The 19,349-nt window shown below is 40.3% G+C and overlaps 1 protein-coding gene across 2 annotated transcripts; it reads right to left on the bottom strand.

Moving 5' to 3' along the window:
- Positions 1-615: 615 nt before the first annotated feature.
- rc3h1b (ring finger and CCCH-type domains 1b) lies at positions 616-17,280 on the bottom strand. 2 transcript variants are annotated; one of them, XM_034703517.1, is made up of 20 exons: positions 17,083-17,280; positions 14,985-15,414; positions 13,528-13,648; positions 10,816-11,055; positions 10,535-10,710; positions 10,169-10,369; positions 9,817-9,949; positions 8,542-8,660; positions 8,152-8,264; positions 7,808-8,053; positions 7,501-7,706; positions 6,965-7,365; positions 6,708-6,866; positions 6,401-6,550; positions 5,996-6,209; positions 5,699-5,789; positions 5,465-5,561; positions 5,103-5,321; positions 4,711-4,814; positions 616-4,579 (listed from the first exon to the last, which is right to left on the bottom strand). In XM_034703517.1, the coding sequence occupies exons 2-20, from the start codon at positions 15,213-15,215 to the stop codon at positions 4,423-4,425; spliced, it is 3,378 nt and encodes a 1,125-aa protein (XP_034559408.1). In that variant the 5' UTR covers positions 15,216-15,414; positions 17,083-17,280; the 3' UTR covers positions 616-4,422. The 2 variants fall into 2 exon arrangements, with proteins under 2 accessions (XP_034559408.1, XP_034559407.1); XM_034703516.1 differs by having other exon boundaries at positions 5,699-5,792; positions 17,083-17,279.
- Between the last annotated feature and the right edge of the window lie 2,069 nt (positions 17,281-19,349).

Below are 19,349 nucleotides of genomic sequence, written 5' to 3'. Positions count from 1 at the left end.
CAATTGCAATTATGCCACAGAGTCCGGACCGGGGAGTTGTGGGTGAGTAGGTTTGTTTATTGAGCCAACGAACTCACTAAATAGCTCACTACAGAGAACCTCCAAAGTGTTAGCAGGGCGCAAGTAGTGGCTGAGTGTGTGATTTTGGGCACAGCCATGGTGTCATTAATAATGATCACTTTTTGCAGCAGTTATAATAATGTCTAAGCTGCAGATCACTGATCTACCTGATCACCTTTAGGTAGCTTAAAGAAAAACCTACCCTGTAATCTTGTGGATTATTTCATTCTATTAGTATTTTTCATTTTTCTATACATTCGTTTGTTGACATGTTTGCAGTGGTGGTACTTCATGAATGCTAGGACAAAACTATATTCTGACCCTTCTGGCTTGCGGTAGCAAAAAGCTTCCATCTTCTAATTCAACTCTTATCACACTCTTATTGAGAGATACCTCTGGCACACTGTGAATCTAAAAGAAGATAGAGTTATGGCTCATTAAGTGTTGACTGTCAAAAGTGTAGAAAAGGAGAAAAAAAAAGGAGATATCGTTGAACTACAACTTAAATGACTTTTTAATTGTTGAACTCTTCAAATAATAACAATGACACACACATTCTGAGTTAGCAATATCATTTAATCTTTCCCCTCAGCTTAGAATCACTGTTGTACATAAGTTACACTTTGTTTCCTCAATTTCACAGGTTCATTTTTTTCTCTCTTCAAACTTCCAGTTTGACCTCCCTCTCGTATCAAACGAAAAAAAAAGCAGATTGTATTATACAAAAATGCAAACCAATTTTCACACAGTGAATTCTCTTACAAAGTCATAAAATGGCGTAATAATGGCTACATCCACATTGGAGGAAGATAATTCTAGACATTCCTTAATGGAGTATAATATACATATAAAAACTTCTTTTTTCTTGCTGAAATCAAACCTGTACCTTAATTTAAGAGATATTTTACAAGGGAGTAATCATATAAAATAGCCATTTGCGATTTCCCCAGAAAGTCAGGGAATAAAATGTGAGCCTCAAACAGCAGTAACAGAGTTCAGTGGTCAAGGGTGGAGGTGGAGGGGTTATCTGGTTATACAAATGAGGGCTAGAGGCAGCAGTTCCACTCAGAAACAAAAACACGCAAAAGATTGAAATGAACATCTTTGCTATTTACTGTATAGTAAACCACCCCATACGTTATTATACGTCAGTTCAGCTAAGCTAAAGGTGTTTAAAGCCCATTGCGACCTGCAGTGACCCCTCAGGTAGAGTCAGCATAACGAAACTTTTGGTTGACTTTCATTCAGAGAAAATGAACATAGTATTGAATTAACACAATTAAATGTTGAAAATTCACAGAATTATAACAGCAGAGTTCAGTTTTTTAGGGCCGATTATTTGTCAATAGCTGTCATAGGAAAGAAAATACACTAATTTGTGAACGTCACTCAAATACTGGTCTAGCTGTTGACTCCACATCAGGTCAGGCAATGCATCAGAGTAATGTAAGACTTGCAAGTCAGTTAATTCACTCCACTATTGCAGAAATTAACAAAAAAAAAGAGAAGGAAAAAAAACTACAAACCCAGCTAGGTCAACAACATATCCTTAAAATTGATTTTAAAAAAAAGACAAATTTAGCTTCAAAACTTCAAAGACTTGCATTGTTGCCGTTTCATATGACATAGTCAAAAGGGGGAAATTCCACTATGGGTCGTCTGATCGCTCCGAATCATGCCAATTCAGTGTTAATTTAGATCTTTTAAAGCTCATTCTCCTAAAGCAAGACAAAGAAGAGGAGCATGAAAGAGGATTTAAGGCCAACCTTTTATCAGAGACTTTCCTGTATCTCCTCTTGGGGAGCAGGGGCAGGAGAACCCCCACGACACTTTTCTAATAGCTGAACACTATCACCCAGTACAGCACACTTCGAGGGGAAAAAAATGGAACAAAAAACTCAGGGTACATTTTCTACAATATAATCTAGCACACACAAAACGTCTCTGTAAGTTTTCCAAAGGTACAGAATTTTGTCTTCTTCGGAAGCATAGTCTATAAAGAACATCTTTGTTTGAACACAAAAGATTAAGTGAACACACATCAATGCGCACAGAAGTCCTTCGTCTGGGAAAGGATAAAGTCTGTGTTGGCAACCAGTGGACAGAAAACAAATCAAACAACAAAAATAAAAACAAATATTTTGCTGATTCTAAGTAGAGATCATTTAATATAAATGCTGAGCGAGTAAAATAAGAGGTGGCACATTAATAGTGCTTTAGTATATTAATGTATGTATACATACTCATATGTATAAGTGAGCTGTGTACCTAAACAATAAATGTAGCAAGGAGCAGCCAAAGGCTTTGAAGTGTGGTAGGAAATTTGAAATAAAGAGAAACCCAAAAATCCACTATCATGGCGCTGATAATTTGGAAGAGATGCCCTTTTATCACAGCCCAGATGAGGATGTTAGACACGGGAAGCATTTGTGTCTCTAATTATTTAACTCCAACTGTGTTCAAGGATCTGTAAAAACTCTGGTCAGTTTTCAGTATCCCCTCATCTGACTTACATAGAGGATCAATGTTCAAACTAAAAAGCAGAGCGTCACCTCTATCCATTAACCGTTTTAACACAGGGACTCACTTGCTCCGAGCAGAGCTGTAAAACTGTGGACCATCATGCTAATTGTTTACAAAAGGCAAAAAGCTCCAGGTTGAGCGTCAGCAGTAAACAATTTACATGAGGGAGAAAGAGCAATGCTAGTGGTGATGGTGGTGCTGATGACAACAAGGTATGAAAACAAGTGTGTGATATTGTTGATGTGTGGATCCATTCAAATCTGCGAGTACAGCTAAATCTAAAGGTGTGTTTTTTTCAAGCCGTCAGTTACCAACACTTGATATCCTCAGCTGTGAACATAATGTTCTAAAAGCACTGTGTAGCTAAAAACACTACAACAGTCACCTATCTTCAGTCGCAAATGAAGTCAACCATTTAATAACAGAGAGAAACAAATTACACTTCACTCTATTAGGCCTTCACTCGGTAAGCCACGCCCCCAGAATCGTAACAACGTAAAGCATGAAAAATGAAACAAAATAAAAAATCACAAAGGGAAGGCAACTTCATAGAAGTTAGGAGAACAAATGACAAGATAATCCCAATGGGGAGGCCTTTTGTGTGGCCAGATAAGAAGCTCTGAGGAGGGAAATCCTTGTGTTACCCTGATATTACAAAGTTTATCGAGTTACCTTGCACCTGAGGCCGAAAGATGTACTCTCTCAGCTTTGAAAATGTGCATCCATCCCTCCCAAAAAAACCTATATGACTATTTTTGAGCTTTTGCAACAAACTCGGACTGAATGAAGCCCAGCAGTGTACACGGGTGAAAGGCATTGCAACCAAACCACGTCAGGTCACACCACAGCCAAGAGAAGCACCGTATTAAGTAGATTCCCTTATAGAAAACATGTGGAAAGCTCATTATCAAAAGACTCGTTGGCAATCTTTAAAACAGAATGCTTCAATTAAATATATAATATACTGCTTTCAAGTACGAAACAGACATATGATGAGTTCATAAAATGCACTAATAAAATCAGACTTCTCGTGGCAAGTGAGCACGTGCATATGGTGCAAAAGTGATTTCTAAAACATCTCACGTCTCCATCTAAGCTGAATACTTGAAGAATATTTCGCTGCTTTTTTCCCTCCTCAGATCATCTAGATCCGGGCGACCACTTTCTACGATTCTGGGGGTGAGTACCAAGTGACAGCACTTCTGGCGTTTACAATTCCTCCCTAGATTATCAGATTGCAACAAAAAAAGTTCATCAGAGTGCATGTGATGTGATGGTGCTTCTTAATGTGCTCCTCAGTGTTTAACCGTTCATTTATGTATGCTGCTCCAACAGGACCAAAATTATTATTATATGGGGAGGATCAATAAGATATCCTGTAAGTGTGTTTGTGTTAGTTTGGGATGTTATAGATCTATCCTCGTTTAATGAAATGACAATACCCCTATCACCATCACCACCATTTCCTCTTCCTGATGTATCTATTGTGAGCCTTGTATATCAATAATCCCAGTGCAAAAAAAAAGAAAAAAAGAAAAAAAAATTAACACACGAGAAATGTTATCATATGCCCTGGTTTCCAGGCAAGGAAAGTCATTAAAAAAAGCTCATTCACAGAACAAAAAGAAAGAAAATTCATATCACGGCAGATACTGCTCATCTTCTAAATAGAATGGGTGTATGTGTGCCTGTGCATGCTTTTAAAATGAGCATCTTGAGTGTATGTGTGCGTGTAAGTGTGTGCGTGTAAGTGTGTGCGTGTAAGTGTGTGCTTGTCTGTGTGTGTGTGTGTGTGTTTGTGTGTAAGTGTGTGTGTGTGTATGTATGTATGTGTACTGCTTAGGAGCAGGAATGGACAACGCCATTCTTCTGCATCTCTGAACCAGTGGCACCTGGATCAGAGCACAGGCTCAGCGCAGACGTCTTGTTGGTCAGTGACAGCATGGACCCGCCTACTGCACTTTCTTGCAGACTGCTAGAGCCGTTAGACACCTCCCTGAATACAGGGCATAGAAATAAAGAAAGTCAGAAATGAGAATAAAGGAATAAGATAAGGCTGATAATAACAAAATACATTCTTTTTAAAGGAATATACACATAGTTATGTTTTAGTACATGTACACTCACCCCAGAGCCAGGGAGATTTCTTCTAGCTGAGCCTTGTGCTCAGGTTGTCCATTCTCTGCAGGTTTCATCTTGTACTGCTGAACTTCATGGGCCACTTGGTTTTCCTGGTTTGGACATCACAAAACATCAGTTTAATCCTGTGAAGAGCTTAAGTCATGCTCAGATCAAGGCAGCTTTTATTGTCTGCAATCGCCTTGGTGTGTATAGTGCCATAATTAACTAATTGAATAAGCAGAGGGGAAAACTGACATGTGTATATTGTCAAGTATTAATGTTGTAAAAATTGATTCAAAACATCTGACAGATCAGGTCTTCTTTTATGTTTCTTCCTCCAATCCCACTAACACCTTCAAACTGACACATCTTATGCTCAACAGCCCACCCCTCCTCACCAGTGCCATCTCTCGGGTCCTTTTGCCAATCTCTCTCTCCACATGGTGGAGCTCCATGCTTAGCTGTTCACTGGAGACAGATGTTGTACTTGCTCCCCCTGCTGGCCACTTAGGCTGTTGCTGCTGTGAGGCTGCTACTGCCTGGCCCTGGCTGGGCTGCACAGGCTGGCCTGCCAATGCACTGGCCTCCCTCTGCAGCAATAAAGGGTTATTGGCAGCCTGCAATAGAAGACAGGAAATGAGGATGAGTGTGTGATTCAGGAATTATATTTCAGAAGCTTTAAAAATGTAAAGGTTCTCAGATAGATATCTATAGTTTCAAGACTTCATAGATTTACTCATTGGTTTCAGAGCATACTCACCTCTATGCTTCTCATCTGGGTTTGTTGGTTGATCTGCTGGGTGACCTGCTGCAGCTCAATCTTTAACTGATCTCTGTCTGTGGCTGTCATAGGTAGGCTGTGAGGAAGAAATTTAACAAATAATTGGTTTAATTGTAGAACTTGGTAAAATTCTCTTCCGTCCCTCTCTCATACAAGTCATTTTCTTCATATGAATACGAAGAAGGTGACAGGAAAAACCAAGGTGTGCCTTACCGCTCACTGAAATGTCCCTGAGAGGGGGAGGCAGCTTGGCGGGGGGGATATGAAGTTCCACCCCATCCTCCTTGGCTTCCATATGAGTAATCTGCTGAAGACGAGTTGGTAAAATGGTTGTCAGAAGAGCTTTTTACTGGAAGATTTAAGGATATACACTGAATTTATGTGAGTGGCCAGTTAGGGTTCACAAAATGTACCATGTTCCACTAATAAGCAAAAATAATATGCTAAGAAATACTGATATTCAACACAATTATCAGTTATGAACGGTATGTTTCGCACATGTTTTCTCACCTGGCATGGCCATATGTTTAGTGTTTGGGTTCTGGGGAGGGGAGACCATAGGGACGTTGGTCTGGTAGCCTGTCTTTGAGGTGCGGGAGATGGCACCAAAGCGTGACACTGTGGGCTGGGGGCCAAAAGGGATAATAGGGTCATCATCCTTGACTTCCGTGCCCCTCCGAGGAGCCTCCAGCGATGGTTCCCTCAGAGTCTTTGCCTCCACATTCTGACAGAGGGAGAGAGAAGAGGAAAGGTTATGATATGGTGCAACATTTGTATCGGTTTGATACACTGATGTAGAAAAGGGAGTAGCGTGTTTAGTAGCTTGGTGCATCAATGCTGAATTACAATATTTCTCCACCAAAAAACATGAATACTGCGACATGGTTATTAACAGAACAGTCCATCTGAACTCACCATCATCTCCACAGAACCCATGACGTCTTTGGGTTTGGGGTCCTTTGTGCCAATGTAGGAGCCAATGGTTTCGCAGGACCAGGGAGAGTACTGCCCTGCATAGTCAGGCTCCCTGCATTTCATCATGTTTTTAGAGCTCTCCTCGCCATACTGTAGACACAGAACATATAAAGAGAAATGTCAAAGTAGGCTGAATACATGTTGATAAAGTAAACAGTGACCTCTTGTTCACTCTTAAACCACAATGCTTTTATTCAATCCGACATGTAAAGAGTAATGGTAGAAGTCCCAGATAAATTGGACTTACATCTGGAGTGTAGTCACTGGCGAAAGGACGAGAAAGAGTTGGAGAGGCAGCAAATGGCGGAGGGGAGATGACCTTCCTTTCCTCTAGCTGAGATAACAGCTCTTGCCTACGCCTGTGCAGGTAGTCTAGGCTGGGCTGTGAACCACTATATGATGGCCCCTAAGACACACAAGAGATATGTGAGATATGTATTTTGAAACTGAGGTGGCATTACAGAACGTTAGAGGCACAATGAGACACAGTTGTATCAGACTCACCCTGACGTAGGCCCTCATGGGAGCAGGCTGGGTTCCTGGTGGATAGTAGCCGTCTGGGGGGTATCTGTCTCGGCCACTGGGCTCCTGGTGGTAGAGTGAGTTGGCCTGTCCCGCTGATGGAGGTGGAACATCCAGAGGAGCAGGACTCATTCGGACCAGGCCATCCCTTTGAGATGGGTAAGGCTGCGGGGGAGGTGGTGGGCCAGGGTAGGTCCCATGGCGACCTCGGTCATGGTGAGGAGGGTGAGGGTAGGAGAAGGGTGGACCAGAGTGAGGGGCCTGGTAGGGTCGCTCTGAGGGGCAATAGCTAGGATAGGGATCCGGATAAGGGGGTCCTGACTCACTGGGTGGAGGAGGGTTACGAATGTAATCCCGCGGAACATACTGTTGGTATGGGTATCCTGTATAACAAATGGCAGACGGTTATTAACATCAACTTTCTAATTAATTCTAAGACTGAAATTTAACAAATAGCTCATTTAAACTTAGAAGGTACAAAAGGGCTCTATGTATCATAACATTGACTCGACCCTTACCTGTGGCATATTGTGCAGGCTCATACTGAGAAGCAGACGGTGGTGGGCGAGAGTCATAGCACATTTCAGGGAGCTGTTGCGATGGGTAAACTGGCAGACCTCTGGCTGATACAGGCATGTGCTTCACCCCAGAGAGGGGGTCAGCTGGCATCCTTTGGTGGACCATGGCATGAGGTGGCAGAGGCATTTTGGCCACAGAATCCATGCTACAGGATAAACACAGGATTAAAAAGGTAACCAAACCACCCCGCAGTTGTCTGGTTATTTAGCTACAAATGAATATGATGAACAGAAAATATACACTCACGGTTCAGGTGGTGATCCAGGGGCACTGGGGCTTCCTCCATCCATCTTCATGGGTTTACGCAGCAGCTCGTATGGGACTGTGTCAGTGCTACGAGAAATGAGCTGGGGCATAGAGGGTGCACCGCTGCCATTAGTGAGGGGCGAAGGCTTCCGTGTCACTGCTACATCAAGAGGAAGGCCATCATCTGGCATGAGCCCTCCTGAGCCAGGGAGGCGAGCTGCCAAACGTTTATTCATCTTACGGTACCTAAAGTGATACAAATATAACAGGGTACAAAATGTGTGAGACAAAGTGGGGTTATGGGAATATTTTGACTTAAATATCTAGTTTAGAGCCGGACATACTTCTCTAGCTCTTCCTGAGAGTGAGCAAAGGTGCAGCTGGCTCCCCGAGGACAGCCACCCTTCTGCTTCATGTCACGACACATGTAAGTCTTGTACTTGCTGTGCTGAGGAGGCTGAAGAGAGACAAATGTTGTTGAAACTAGAGATTAATTGACTTTTGTGTGAATGCAGTAAAACTCCAGGGGAAGGATTTAAGTAACAGAGTTGAACAGTCAAAGTAAAAAAAGACAATACTGAGTAAAACAGAGTTTTAGTGAGGTGCAAGGACACTGCAAGTCCTGCACACAGCTGATGTAATACAGATAGTGATGATACAAGTATTTTCTCCAGTGAGTTAAACCGGGGATAATAAGCAACAGAGAATAGAGAATACACCAGGCACAGACTGACCTGCTGAGGGTCCGCTCCTTTCTTGCTGTGGTTCTGGATGAAGTCCACCAGGCCATGCACCACTGTTTTCACTGCAACCAACCCTTTCTCAAGCTGCTCCCATGTTGGAGGGGGGGCATCTGGGGAAACACAGAGATATGAGAAAACAGGTTTCATCTCAATGTTTCAATTGACAGAGCTTGTGAGGTTTGTGTGGTTTATGCAGAAGAGATCCAAGATGGCATTACAAAGTAGCAGCACAAACAATGTTATACACAGGGAGGGAACAGCAGGTTTTTATTCAGCTACCAAACAGGGATTCTGTAAGTAGAAACAAATTAAGTGCTTTGGAAAAAAGCGCATAAGCTGGTTGTTTTTGTTTTCTATTAGAAGGTTAAACTAACTGATGGAAAGTTTAAGTCATACTTAAAATGATCAACCCTGGTGGGTCAAGGTTAGGAGAAAAAAAGAGCTCTTTTAAATATAATTAAGATGAAAAAACGTATACAGAAACTTTCTCTTTTGAGTTTACCCTCCAAATAAGTTTTAGGGTTGGTTTAACTGTGACAGCAAGGATCTGCCAACATATCATATAACAACAAATGAAATCATTCATAAATCTTATTTGAAGACAGATTATTAAAGAAGATATTCTTGAATATTAAGAAATATGACAAAACATGACAGTGAGTCAAGGAGATGCAAAGGTCATTAGTTGGTTTCCAACTTGTGATGTTTCAACACAAAGACTCCTGAGTAAGGATGCAACGATTAGAGATTTTGGTGGCACGATTATTGTGAGAGAAATAATCACAGTTTTACGATTATCCTGATTATTATGAGTTATGTTTCATTTTTGGAGACGCACTCGGTGTTTATTATCTTTATTTAGTCCCTTCTCCTTCATGTGCCGTTTTGGCGGCGCCTTTTCTGCTGCACTGGACAGATTTTAATAAAAAAAGCCACCAACAAGTCGTTTTAATGTTGCAGTTAAAACTGAAAACAGTGTTCTTCATGAAAACACCATCTGACTCTGACGGTATCTGGGGTGTTACCGAAATGGGCAGGGGATGCTGCCTCATACTTTTCAATGACAGAGAAACGCTGCACAGGTGTCACCCATTTTTCGTTTACAAGTTGCGCCAAGCAAAATGTTCTGGTCCCTTTTTGACAGAGACATTAGAAAAAAGTGGTGTAGTGGAGCCTACACGATTAGATTAACCGTGACACTTTTAAGTGTGGTTAATAGTGAAACCGGTTAATCCCGACATCCCTACTCCTGAGGTGGTTTCTTACCAGGACTAGGATCAATGTTGGCCAGTAGCTCCAGGTGGGGCCGCAGCCTGTTAAGGTTGGCTGGGTCTCCAGTCCTCTGCAGTGCAATCGTCAGCTCCTGAACACTCTGAGCAAAGGATGCAGGGGTCTGCAGCTATATAGGAAGTAGAACAAATACAGTAGGTAAATGCTTTGGTAGGTTTCTACCAGACAGGAAGTTATGCAGGAAGTACTTAGATGTTAGGAGTTAAGAAACAGAAATATGTAGCAGAGCATATTAACCATCTATGAAATATGTGGATAAGTACCAAGATATGAAAAATAACAAAAAACAGATGAAGATACAGATAAAAAAAACAAACTTTACACACACCTTATCAATGATTGACTGCATGTGTGACTTGTGAGACTGATCTCCATATAACAGAGAGGACCACTGGTCAGGTGCAATGCGCAGCCCACCCTCCATGGCTATCTGAACAATCTGAGAGTCATGCTCACGTCGAAGGGCCTCATAAGTACGGAATTCTTCTTTTAACTGCATCAAGGATGAATCTTCATCACGTTTGGTCACCTAGTAAAGCAGGAAAAAAAAAAGGCAAAGCGTTTGGACAACTTGTTGACAGGTAACAAAAAGTCTTCACTGAGGGAACTATTCAGGATGTGGGCCCTGTTTCTGGAGCAGCACCTCATGACACAAAGCAACTGCAACTATCTTACAACAATTTAAGCAGCATACCTTGAAGCAGGAGGCCCTGTAGAGGAGCTGCACCACGTGGCCTATACTGGTCTTAGAGGCCTGTGGGAAGCGTGGCTCAAGCCTTTGGACTACGAAGAGAACCAACACCTTCCTGGACAGAGCAGAGCCATCCTCTAAAGCAAGAAGGACCAACTTTAGAGCTTCCTCCTGCATGGCTGGGGACAGAAAAACACACATTAAAATAAATAAATACATGAATAAGTTTATTGACTACCAGTGTTGTTCTTTTCTGAATTTGAAGGTGAAGGAAATTGACCTACCTGGTCCCAGAAACTGACATCCACGAGCACGCACAGCAGCCCAAAGATTGGATGAGAGCTGCTGTGGATTCTGGTGCTGCAAGATGAGCTCTGTGACAGTTCGCTCACCCAGTGAGCGGGCTGCTCTCATGGCTCTCACACGGCCCTCCTCCTCCACCAGCTGGCAGTGGACCAGAGTTACCAGTTTCCTCTGCATGGGTCGACTCAGCATGCTCTGCGCTGTGCTGCTAAGACCCACACCTGGAGAGAGATACAAAATAAATGTATTGCATGTTTTCTGAGAGCTGTTAATTTAACTTTATGATCTTGCTTTTATTTATTGTGGCTTTTTTCTTTTTTTTTTTCACAATTTGTTTTAGTTGATTGTGTTTTTAAGCTTGTACAGCACTTTGGTCAATGGTGGTTGATTTAAAATGCGCTATATAAATAAAATTTGACTTGGCTTGACTTGAGTTGAAGTAGTTTGTGTTAGTCACACACAGCTGTAGACAGGGCCATTTGTACCACATGAATTGTAAGACGGTCAAACCTAAACACCAATGTTTATTATTAGTGCATACTATGAAGAGAAAATTCCATGCCGTCAGAAAGCCACTTTTTTTAAATCACAAATTCTCATACGCAGCAAATACGTTTGTCTGCAGCGCATTGATCAACTGATGTAGTCTACAGAATATGAGTGGGGTGACATACAATACAGTACGATATGATACTTGCCCCACGATAATAATAATAATAATAATAATAATAATAATAATAATAATAATAATAGCATGATAAGCCGTACTGTGATAACATTAAGATCTCTGATTAACTGGAGAATACAAAATGCCTTCAAACAGCAGTGAATAGTTAGTGTGCTTAATCACAGCAATTTGGTTTGGTTTCAACGAGATGAAACAATGTACAATTTTTTGTCTTAAATTTTAATGTTGTGTAAGAAGTTACACATCTCTTATTAAAAGGTGCATTTAAAAGATACATATTATACACTACCAGTGAACTTTTGGAAACACCATCTCATTCAAGAGTTTGTATTTATTTTAATTATTTGAAACACTGTAGATTAATACTGAAGACATCAAAACTATGAAATACACATATGGAGTTATTTAATTAACAAAAAAGTGTTAAACAAACCAAAATATGTTTTATATTTTAGATTATTTAAAGTAGCCACCATTTTCCTTCATGACAGCTTTGCACACTCTTGGTATTCTGTCAGTCTGCTTCATGAAGTGGTCTCCTGGAATGGTTTCTAATTAACATGAGCCTTGTGAAGAGTTCATTTGTAGAATGACTTGCCTTCTTAATGTGTTTGAGACCATCAGTTGTGTTGTTCAGAGGTAGGGTTAGTACACAATGGATAGCCCTATTTGACTACTGTTGTAATCCATATTATGGTAAACCCAGATTATTTCATAGTTTTGATGTCTTCAGTATTAATCTACAGTGTTGAAAATAATTAAAATAAATATAAACCATTGCATGAAAAGGTGTGTCCAAACTTTTGACTGGTAGTGTATATATCTAGCCTTCAGTAATACCTGCTGCCATATGAGCAACAATCTGAGTCTAGTGCATCACGCTAGTCTGTAGCATGCAAGAATGCATTTCCTCCTTGTTATCATTAATAAAATGGGCAATAATGGTAAAGTTGGACTCCACAGACCATTAAGTCCACTAATTGGAGGTGAGGGAAACTTTCTGTGCAGACTGGAATCCTACATATTTCTTTTCATCTTACCAGAAAAGCTGGAATGGCCTTTTCTTTCTTCTTTTTCAGTTTTAAAAAGGGCTGGAGAATCGCTTTGTTTTTTTTCCCAACACTTCTGGTATAATACGCTCTTATACGCGATATATATATATATATTATTATCATTATATTTGTTTCCCACATTCATGCCACTGGTTTCACGCCACTGGGGAGTCATGAGAGCATTTTTTTCCCCCACCAAAATATTGATTCAGCCCTGACAGATCAATAATTGTTTCACAATAGGCCAGGGCAGCGATATATCGCTAAATGGATATTTTGTCCTGTCCATATGTACGAGTCAACTTGAATTTTGCAGAGTACACCGATAGTGGACTGTTAGCATAAGTACTTTCAAAAAGCCTCCAAGTTTATCTGGCAAACTCCAAATCAACTAACTGACTTCAGTAGTAATCAAGAGAAATGTACTTTTCAACACACAACGTGGACTGCAGTGTGAAAAATATTGAAATAGTAGAATAAAACAGTTACGTGATGGCTTAATATCAACAGATGTATCATTAATGTGTAGTTTTTACACCTTTAACTGGGGTTACTTTGAATGTGTTTACAAGGAGAATCTATACACGCTGGTCATATTGTATTCAAAACACTGTAGGTGGAAATTCTCAATAAGCTTCAAGTTCATGAGCCGTAACCTAAGCTTATGTTATTCAAACTGTCTGTCCCTCTTGAAATTACTGATAACTTCACTCATGCAGCGTTTTTAAAAAAGAGAAAAGGGAACTGACAGTTACCCAGCAACAATTTTCTCACATTCTGAACCACATGGAGGCCAAAAATGTTGTGTATTGTACTTTCCATGTTGACAACAAGCCCCCCGGAGTTTTATTTAACCGGTATATCACAAGACCACTAGGGGAAATAAAATAAAGATAACAATCCTGTGTGTGTTTGTGTGTTTGTGTGTGTGTGTCTCAGTGTATATTAAGTACCTCTGGTGTTGCTGAGAGGTTTGAGGTAGAGAGCCAGCTCCTCCACACACTGTCTGGCCTCCTCATAATGCTGTGAGTCCTCTGGACTGGTAATCAAGGCGACTGGCTGAGCCTTTGGAACCTGCAGCATAACATGGAGAGGGAAATAATTAGGACAAACTATAGCAATATCTGGAGGTCCTATGAGAAGGGATGGGCAATGATTTTCAAATATTCGTTCACTTTATAAAAAATCACAGAGTTACTTCAAATATTTTGTCATTTTAAAAGTACAATGTTACAAAATTAACAACTCTTTTCTGTTTGACATACAAAAGTTACAGGCCTATGTTTAAGCACATAGGCCTATTATCTGCAAAAATGTAATAATAAATGATGAATAAAAGGCACACTATCTTTACATTGCTCATAGAAGTACAATGACATATGCATTTGGTCTGTGCTGTGATAGGCTCTTTGTGCAACTCTCTTGTTATACCATTAGACAGTAATTTGGCGAGTGATACTTGCTCCAATTATTTAGTTTTGCCTGGATTGTATTACGCTACAGTCAAATCAAGAAACCACATCAATAACACTCCCATTAAAACTTTTAAAAGGGCATTATATAGTGCTGGGGCCTTCTGCTTCATTCTCTGCTCATGTCATGGTTTCTTAAAAGGCACCTATCATTGCCAACAATGCTCATAACTAACATTAAAACATAAAAAAACATGTTGGTATTATACACTCTGACCATGCTATTCATGGCAGGCACACTCTAAATATTACAAATAACCATAACATAACTATCAGGCATTCAACAAATAATCAAAACAGGTCTACCATCTTTACAACTGCAGCCCTAGGGCATTTCATGATGTTTGATATAATTCAATTATCTCCTATTGTACATAAATGTCTACACAACTTTTCCATTTAACTGGACATTTTTGCCTTCTAGTTTTTGAGCACAGATCTGTGGGGCACTCGTCTACAAGGCATGACGTTGATGTAGTGATGACTACTCACTACTTCAGACTCATAGTCAATGTACTGACGTTATTTTGTATTATACAGTTTATGGCTGGTAACTTAGCCAACAAAGACAAAACACCATTAGGAGGTGCCCCACCCAGTTGGTCAAACACTGCCTCAGAGAAACACAGCTGAGTCTGCCAGCTCTCAGTAAACCAAAAGAATTAAAGTAATTGCTCAATGACTGGAGGGTGACTCATGCAGGAATCTCTGAGCGATGTTCATCATGTAGCAGCCCGTGTGTAACGCTCTTATAAAGTACATAAACAGTTATTACAGAAAAAATGACACTGTCAACATAGGGAAGGTGTCTTGAATGGTCCACTCTTCAAAAACAAAACACATCCTCAAGACAATGTTCTGTCACCGCAAGCCAGAATTAAGAAATAAACAGAGTACCCCTGCTGTTAACTGCTAAGTAACACGGGCACAAGTCTTACCTGGCCTCCCACCAGCTGCAACAGGGCTGTATTGACAGGTAGCTGTTCGATGTCCGTGCTGATGGCCGTCTGGTCAAAGGGACAGGCCTTTCGGTGTAACTTGTTCAGGCACATCTTGCAGACGGTGTGTCCACAGCCCAAGCTGATGGGCCGCCGAACAGTCTCTTCAAATGTCTGTGTGCAGATCGGGCACAGCAGGAACTCCGTCCATTGTGGTGCTTGCACTGGCATGGTTATATGTTGGTGGGACGAGTGTGTGTAAATGTATGTAAGATTTAACACAGAAAAAAAAAAAAACTAATAATAATAATAATATTAATATATATATATATGGAAGATTCCACTGGAATCAAAAAATTTTCTTCCGAACTCAATCGTTCTTAAATTTTCTCACACATTGTGGATTTTGGATCACATCGCATGATGAATACTGCAACAGAGACAAACAGAGACAGAGAGAGACAGCATCGATTATTATGAGCATAAGTGAGGACATTGAGATCAGAATTACAATCAGCTTTATTGGCCTGGTTTGCTTGAACACACAAGGGAATTTGCCTTTGGTAAACTGTGCTCTCTTTGTACAAAGGCATAAAAATAAAATATATGATAATAACATCAACTATAAACACAAAAGAGTAACAAAAAGGCATGACTAATATGTACAGGCTAAAAATCATATATGATAATAGTGAAGTGGTGAGTAGTGCAAAGATGCTGACGTTAACGTGTGGTAGTTTAACATTAAAAAAGGTATCCTGCATGGGTGACACCTTTGTTTATTAATGCGTACAAAATATGTAATGTATATAATATGTAATGTATATGTGTATGAATCTTATGTGCTTTGGTAACAACATGTCTTTGTTCATGCCACTAAAGCAAATTAAATTGAACTGATAAAAGTGCATTAAGAAAACAGTCACCAATTTGAAAAATCAAGCATGGAAGCAAAAATGTTGACACTTTGAATGCTTTAAATCTGATATTATCTCTGAGCATTGACAAAGCCGGTCTGCTGCACCTCTAGGGAAGAAAAGCATCAATGGCAGAGGGATGACAAAGTAGGTTTGTGGTTCGACTCCTGACACTTCATTAACACTAATATTCATATCAGTGACTTTAAATCTGGGCTGGGGGTGCGTTGATCCGTCATTAAACTAAACTACACACAATAAATACGCGGTGACAACACACTTAATGAGAAGAACATTGAGAAACAAGCGCCGGAGATGGATCAAAACAACTGCTGTGTGGCCTATTTAGAGGAGCTGCTGAACCAGTACGACTACGGACAAAGGGTCCTAAAGAGGCTAACAACCAGGTCTATGTAGCTTCTGATGAGGATACCGTTTGCACAAGTCTTATTCAACAAATATGTTATACAACTAGTAAACGACTTTGTTATAACAGTTGTATTATATTCACAGTATTATTTCATCTCGTATTATGTGATATGTTAGCTCGGTGAATATAGTTAACATTAGCTGTGAGCAAGCTAAGCTATGGGTGGCTAGTTTGCTATATTGGCTAGCGAGCATACGTCGTCTGATTTAAAATATCTTATGTATTTTTAGCCCATTGGTAGGTTGGTTAATATATAATCATGTGACGGAATAACGAGTTAAGATTGAAGTCAGTACGCCGATGGGAACATGTAGTTTCCATCTCGTGTGCTGGTGAAAGAACCGAAAGGTAGAGAGGCAGCATTGAGACGCTGGAGAGTGGAGCCATTTGACTCTCCACAGCGACATTATGTAACGTTAGCTCCTGGAACTACCCAGCAACACAACCACACTAAGAATGGATTTCATTTCACTGACGTACTGACTTACTTGTGCTGCAAATAATATCGCTCGTAGGACTCCATTTTGATCACACTGTGGTAAGCAGCTAGGACAAATCCTCATCTGGTCGTATGGAGCACAGAAGGCTAACAGCCTAGCGAAGCAGCCGCACTCCTCCCTTTGGTAGCGGCTAGCTTGTATGCTAGCTACTACCAACCATAGCTATGCGTCATTAATGTGACTGAAACACCAAATACAACCTTAATTGATCTGAATCGGGAAAATGAAGAATTATTATTATTTCTACTCACTCATTCCAAAAGACTTGGAAGATTTTCATCTTTCTGTAGGTAATTGTTGCGATATTTTCTTGCCATGTCGACTGTGCAGCTTAGCTGCTGCCGAGGTTTGGGGAGGGTGTCAACTCGACAACAGCCCCGCTAGCCGGTTACAGCTAGCTGGGTGAGATGTGTGTGTGTGTGTGTGTGTGTGTGTGTGTGTGTGTGTGAGAGAGTGTGTGTCTGTGTGTTAGAGACGTCCCGTTCGTGAACGAGTCGGTCTTTTGAACGGCTCTTTTAAGTGAACGACGAGAACCGATTCGCAGTTGCGAGCCGTTCATTTGGGAGCCGTTTTTATATGACATGAGTCTTTTGTTCATACTTATGGTCTGCACTTTGTTATTGTTTACATTGCTTTGGAGTGGATTCGAGTCAAGGAGCTGAGCTCCTGTTTCTATTTCTGTTTCTATCCCTGCATTGTCTGTCACACTCCATCATCTCATCCCGAACTGACTCTCTTGACCGCTGCTGGTATTATAATGCATAATATACTGCATTATAATTATCTTTGCCATATTATATTATGTTATATTACATTATTATTTTAACTACAACTCATAGTCATATTACATACCCATATTTATTTTTATGTATTGCCTAATCTGTCATTACCAACCATAATCACACCATGTCAACCTGTCACTACTGAAACATTTTTAATACTGCCTGTAATTACTTCTATTTAATCTAAATTCCATTGTAACATTGTATATATCTAAATTGTATTCTAGCTTTATTTATTTTTATTTATTTTTATTTTTACTTATTTTATTTTATTTTACTTATTGAAACTTCTTCTTGATTGTACTAATGTCTGGGTTGCTGTAACAACTGAATTTCCCCTCTGGGGGATCAATAAAGTAACATCTTATCTTATCTTATCTTATCCTATCTTACCTTACCTTATCTTATCGTATAGTACTTCAGGTGTAGAAACACCAGGTAGGGTAGTACAATTTTGCATTCACATTATTATAATGTCCTAACTTTTATTCTAGTTGTATTTGTATTTCTTATATACATATATATTTATTCTTATTTGTTATTTTTATATATTTTTTCTGTATTGTTAACATGTTCTTTTGAGGAAAATTGTACAGTAAAGTTGTTTTGCATGGAAGTTGTCTGTAGCCTGTGTAGTTTTTAAAGTGCCACAAAGTTTTTCATTGAGGGAAAATTGAAAATAGTGATCTCACTGTCGAAGCATGGGGATATGGCATCATCTGATGGAATGTTTACAATGCCAAATTAAATTATAATCAATATTTCAGAATAATGCCCTCCAATGGAGTATATATATTGGTGGGATGTGTAAGTTTGAATTATTCTGATCCAATTCTTATCTCATAAATGCTACCAGCGATTGTTTCCTTGATAAAAACGAGTTACCGCTGGTTGACTTCTAAAAATTAAATGAATATAACAATGAGCCAAAGAGCCAGTCTTTTGAACGGCTCTTTGAAAGGAATGGCTCCTCAAGATCCGGTTCCCTTCAAAGAGCCAAACTCCCATCTCTAGTGTGTGTGTGTGTGAGTGCGTGAGTGTGTGTCTGTGTGTGCGCGTGTGTGCGTGTGTGTTAGTGTGTGTGCTTCTGGCGCCCTCTGCCGATAGCTGCCTGCATGTACAGCACAATATATAACTGAGCAGCATCTGCCAAAGTCTGATCACATCTGGGGATTGTGGCAACTGGCAAGCAGAACCCTGTCCCAGTTAGGCGGGCGGTGCGCGGCCGCATTGATGTGTGTATGATTGAGTGTGTGTTTGTCTGGTAGTGTGTGTATGTAAGCAGAAAAAAAGGCGAGAGAGAGAGAGAGAGAGAGAGAGAGAGAGAGAGAGAGAGAGAGAGAGAGAAGCTTTGGTGAATGGAGATAGAGGGAGGGATCAGCTCTGTTGACAAATAAGAATCAGCCGGCAGTTGTTTTTACGATGCAAATGTGTCCTATATTCTTCAAAACACATCGCAGCTTGAATCCTTATATCAGAACCATCGACACATCTTCGGAACGACACTGGATGTGGGGTATCTCACGTAGACTGAAGCCCATAGAGCCATTTTAGTTATAGTTTTCTGTTTTCCAATGATTTATGAATAGCAAAGGTTGGTGTGTGCCGGGAGTAGGAGTGTGTGCTCTCTAGCCTACTTACGCAACAGAAAGCTTCACTCTGCAACGAGGCAAGGACGAAATTAAAGCAGGCATTTTTGTATTCCATTTTTGTCTAATCCCCACTGATTTCTGAAG

This window comes from Notolabrus celidotus, chromosome 15, assembly GCF_009762535.1.
Source record: "Notolabrus celidotus isolate fNotCel1 chromosome 15, fNotCel1.pri, whole genome shotgun sequence".
In the NCBI taxonomy this organism is placed as follows: Eukaryota; Metazoa; Chordata; class Actinopteri; order Labriformes; family Labridae; genus Notolabrus; species Notolabrus celidotus.
Note: the sequence above shows the minus strand (reverse complement) of the source record. Positions and strands in the feature narration are given on the sequence as shown.

Bases quoted from the DNA above. Each gene is read 5' to 3' on its own strand.
- rc3h1b (XM_034703516.1), bottom strand. From the start codon at position 15,215: ATGCCAGTGCAAGCACCACAATGGACGGAGTTCCTGCTGTGCCCGATC. The intron at 8,054-8,151 runs GTATGTCCGGCT...GTATCACTTTAG, and splicing joins TCTCAGGAAGAGCTAGAGAA to GTACCGTAAGATGAATAAAC. The intron at 7,707-7,807 runs GTGAGTGTATAT...TTTATCCTGTAG, and splicing joins CCTGGATCACCACCTGAACC to CATGGATTCTGTGGCCAAAA.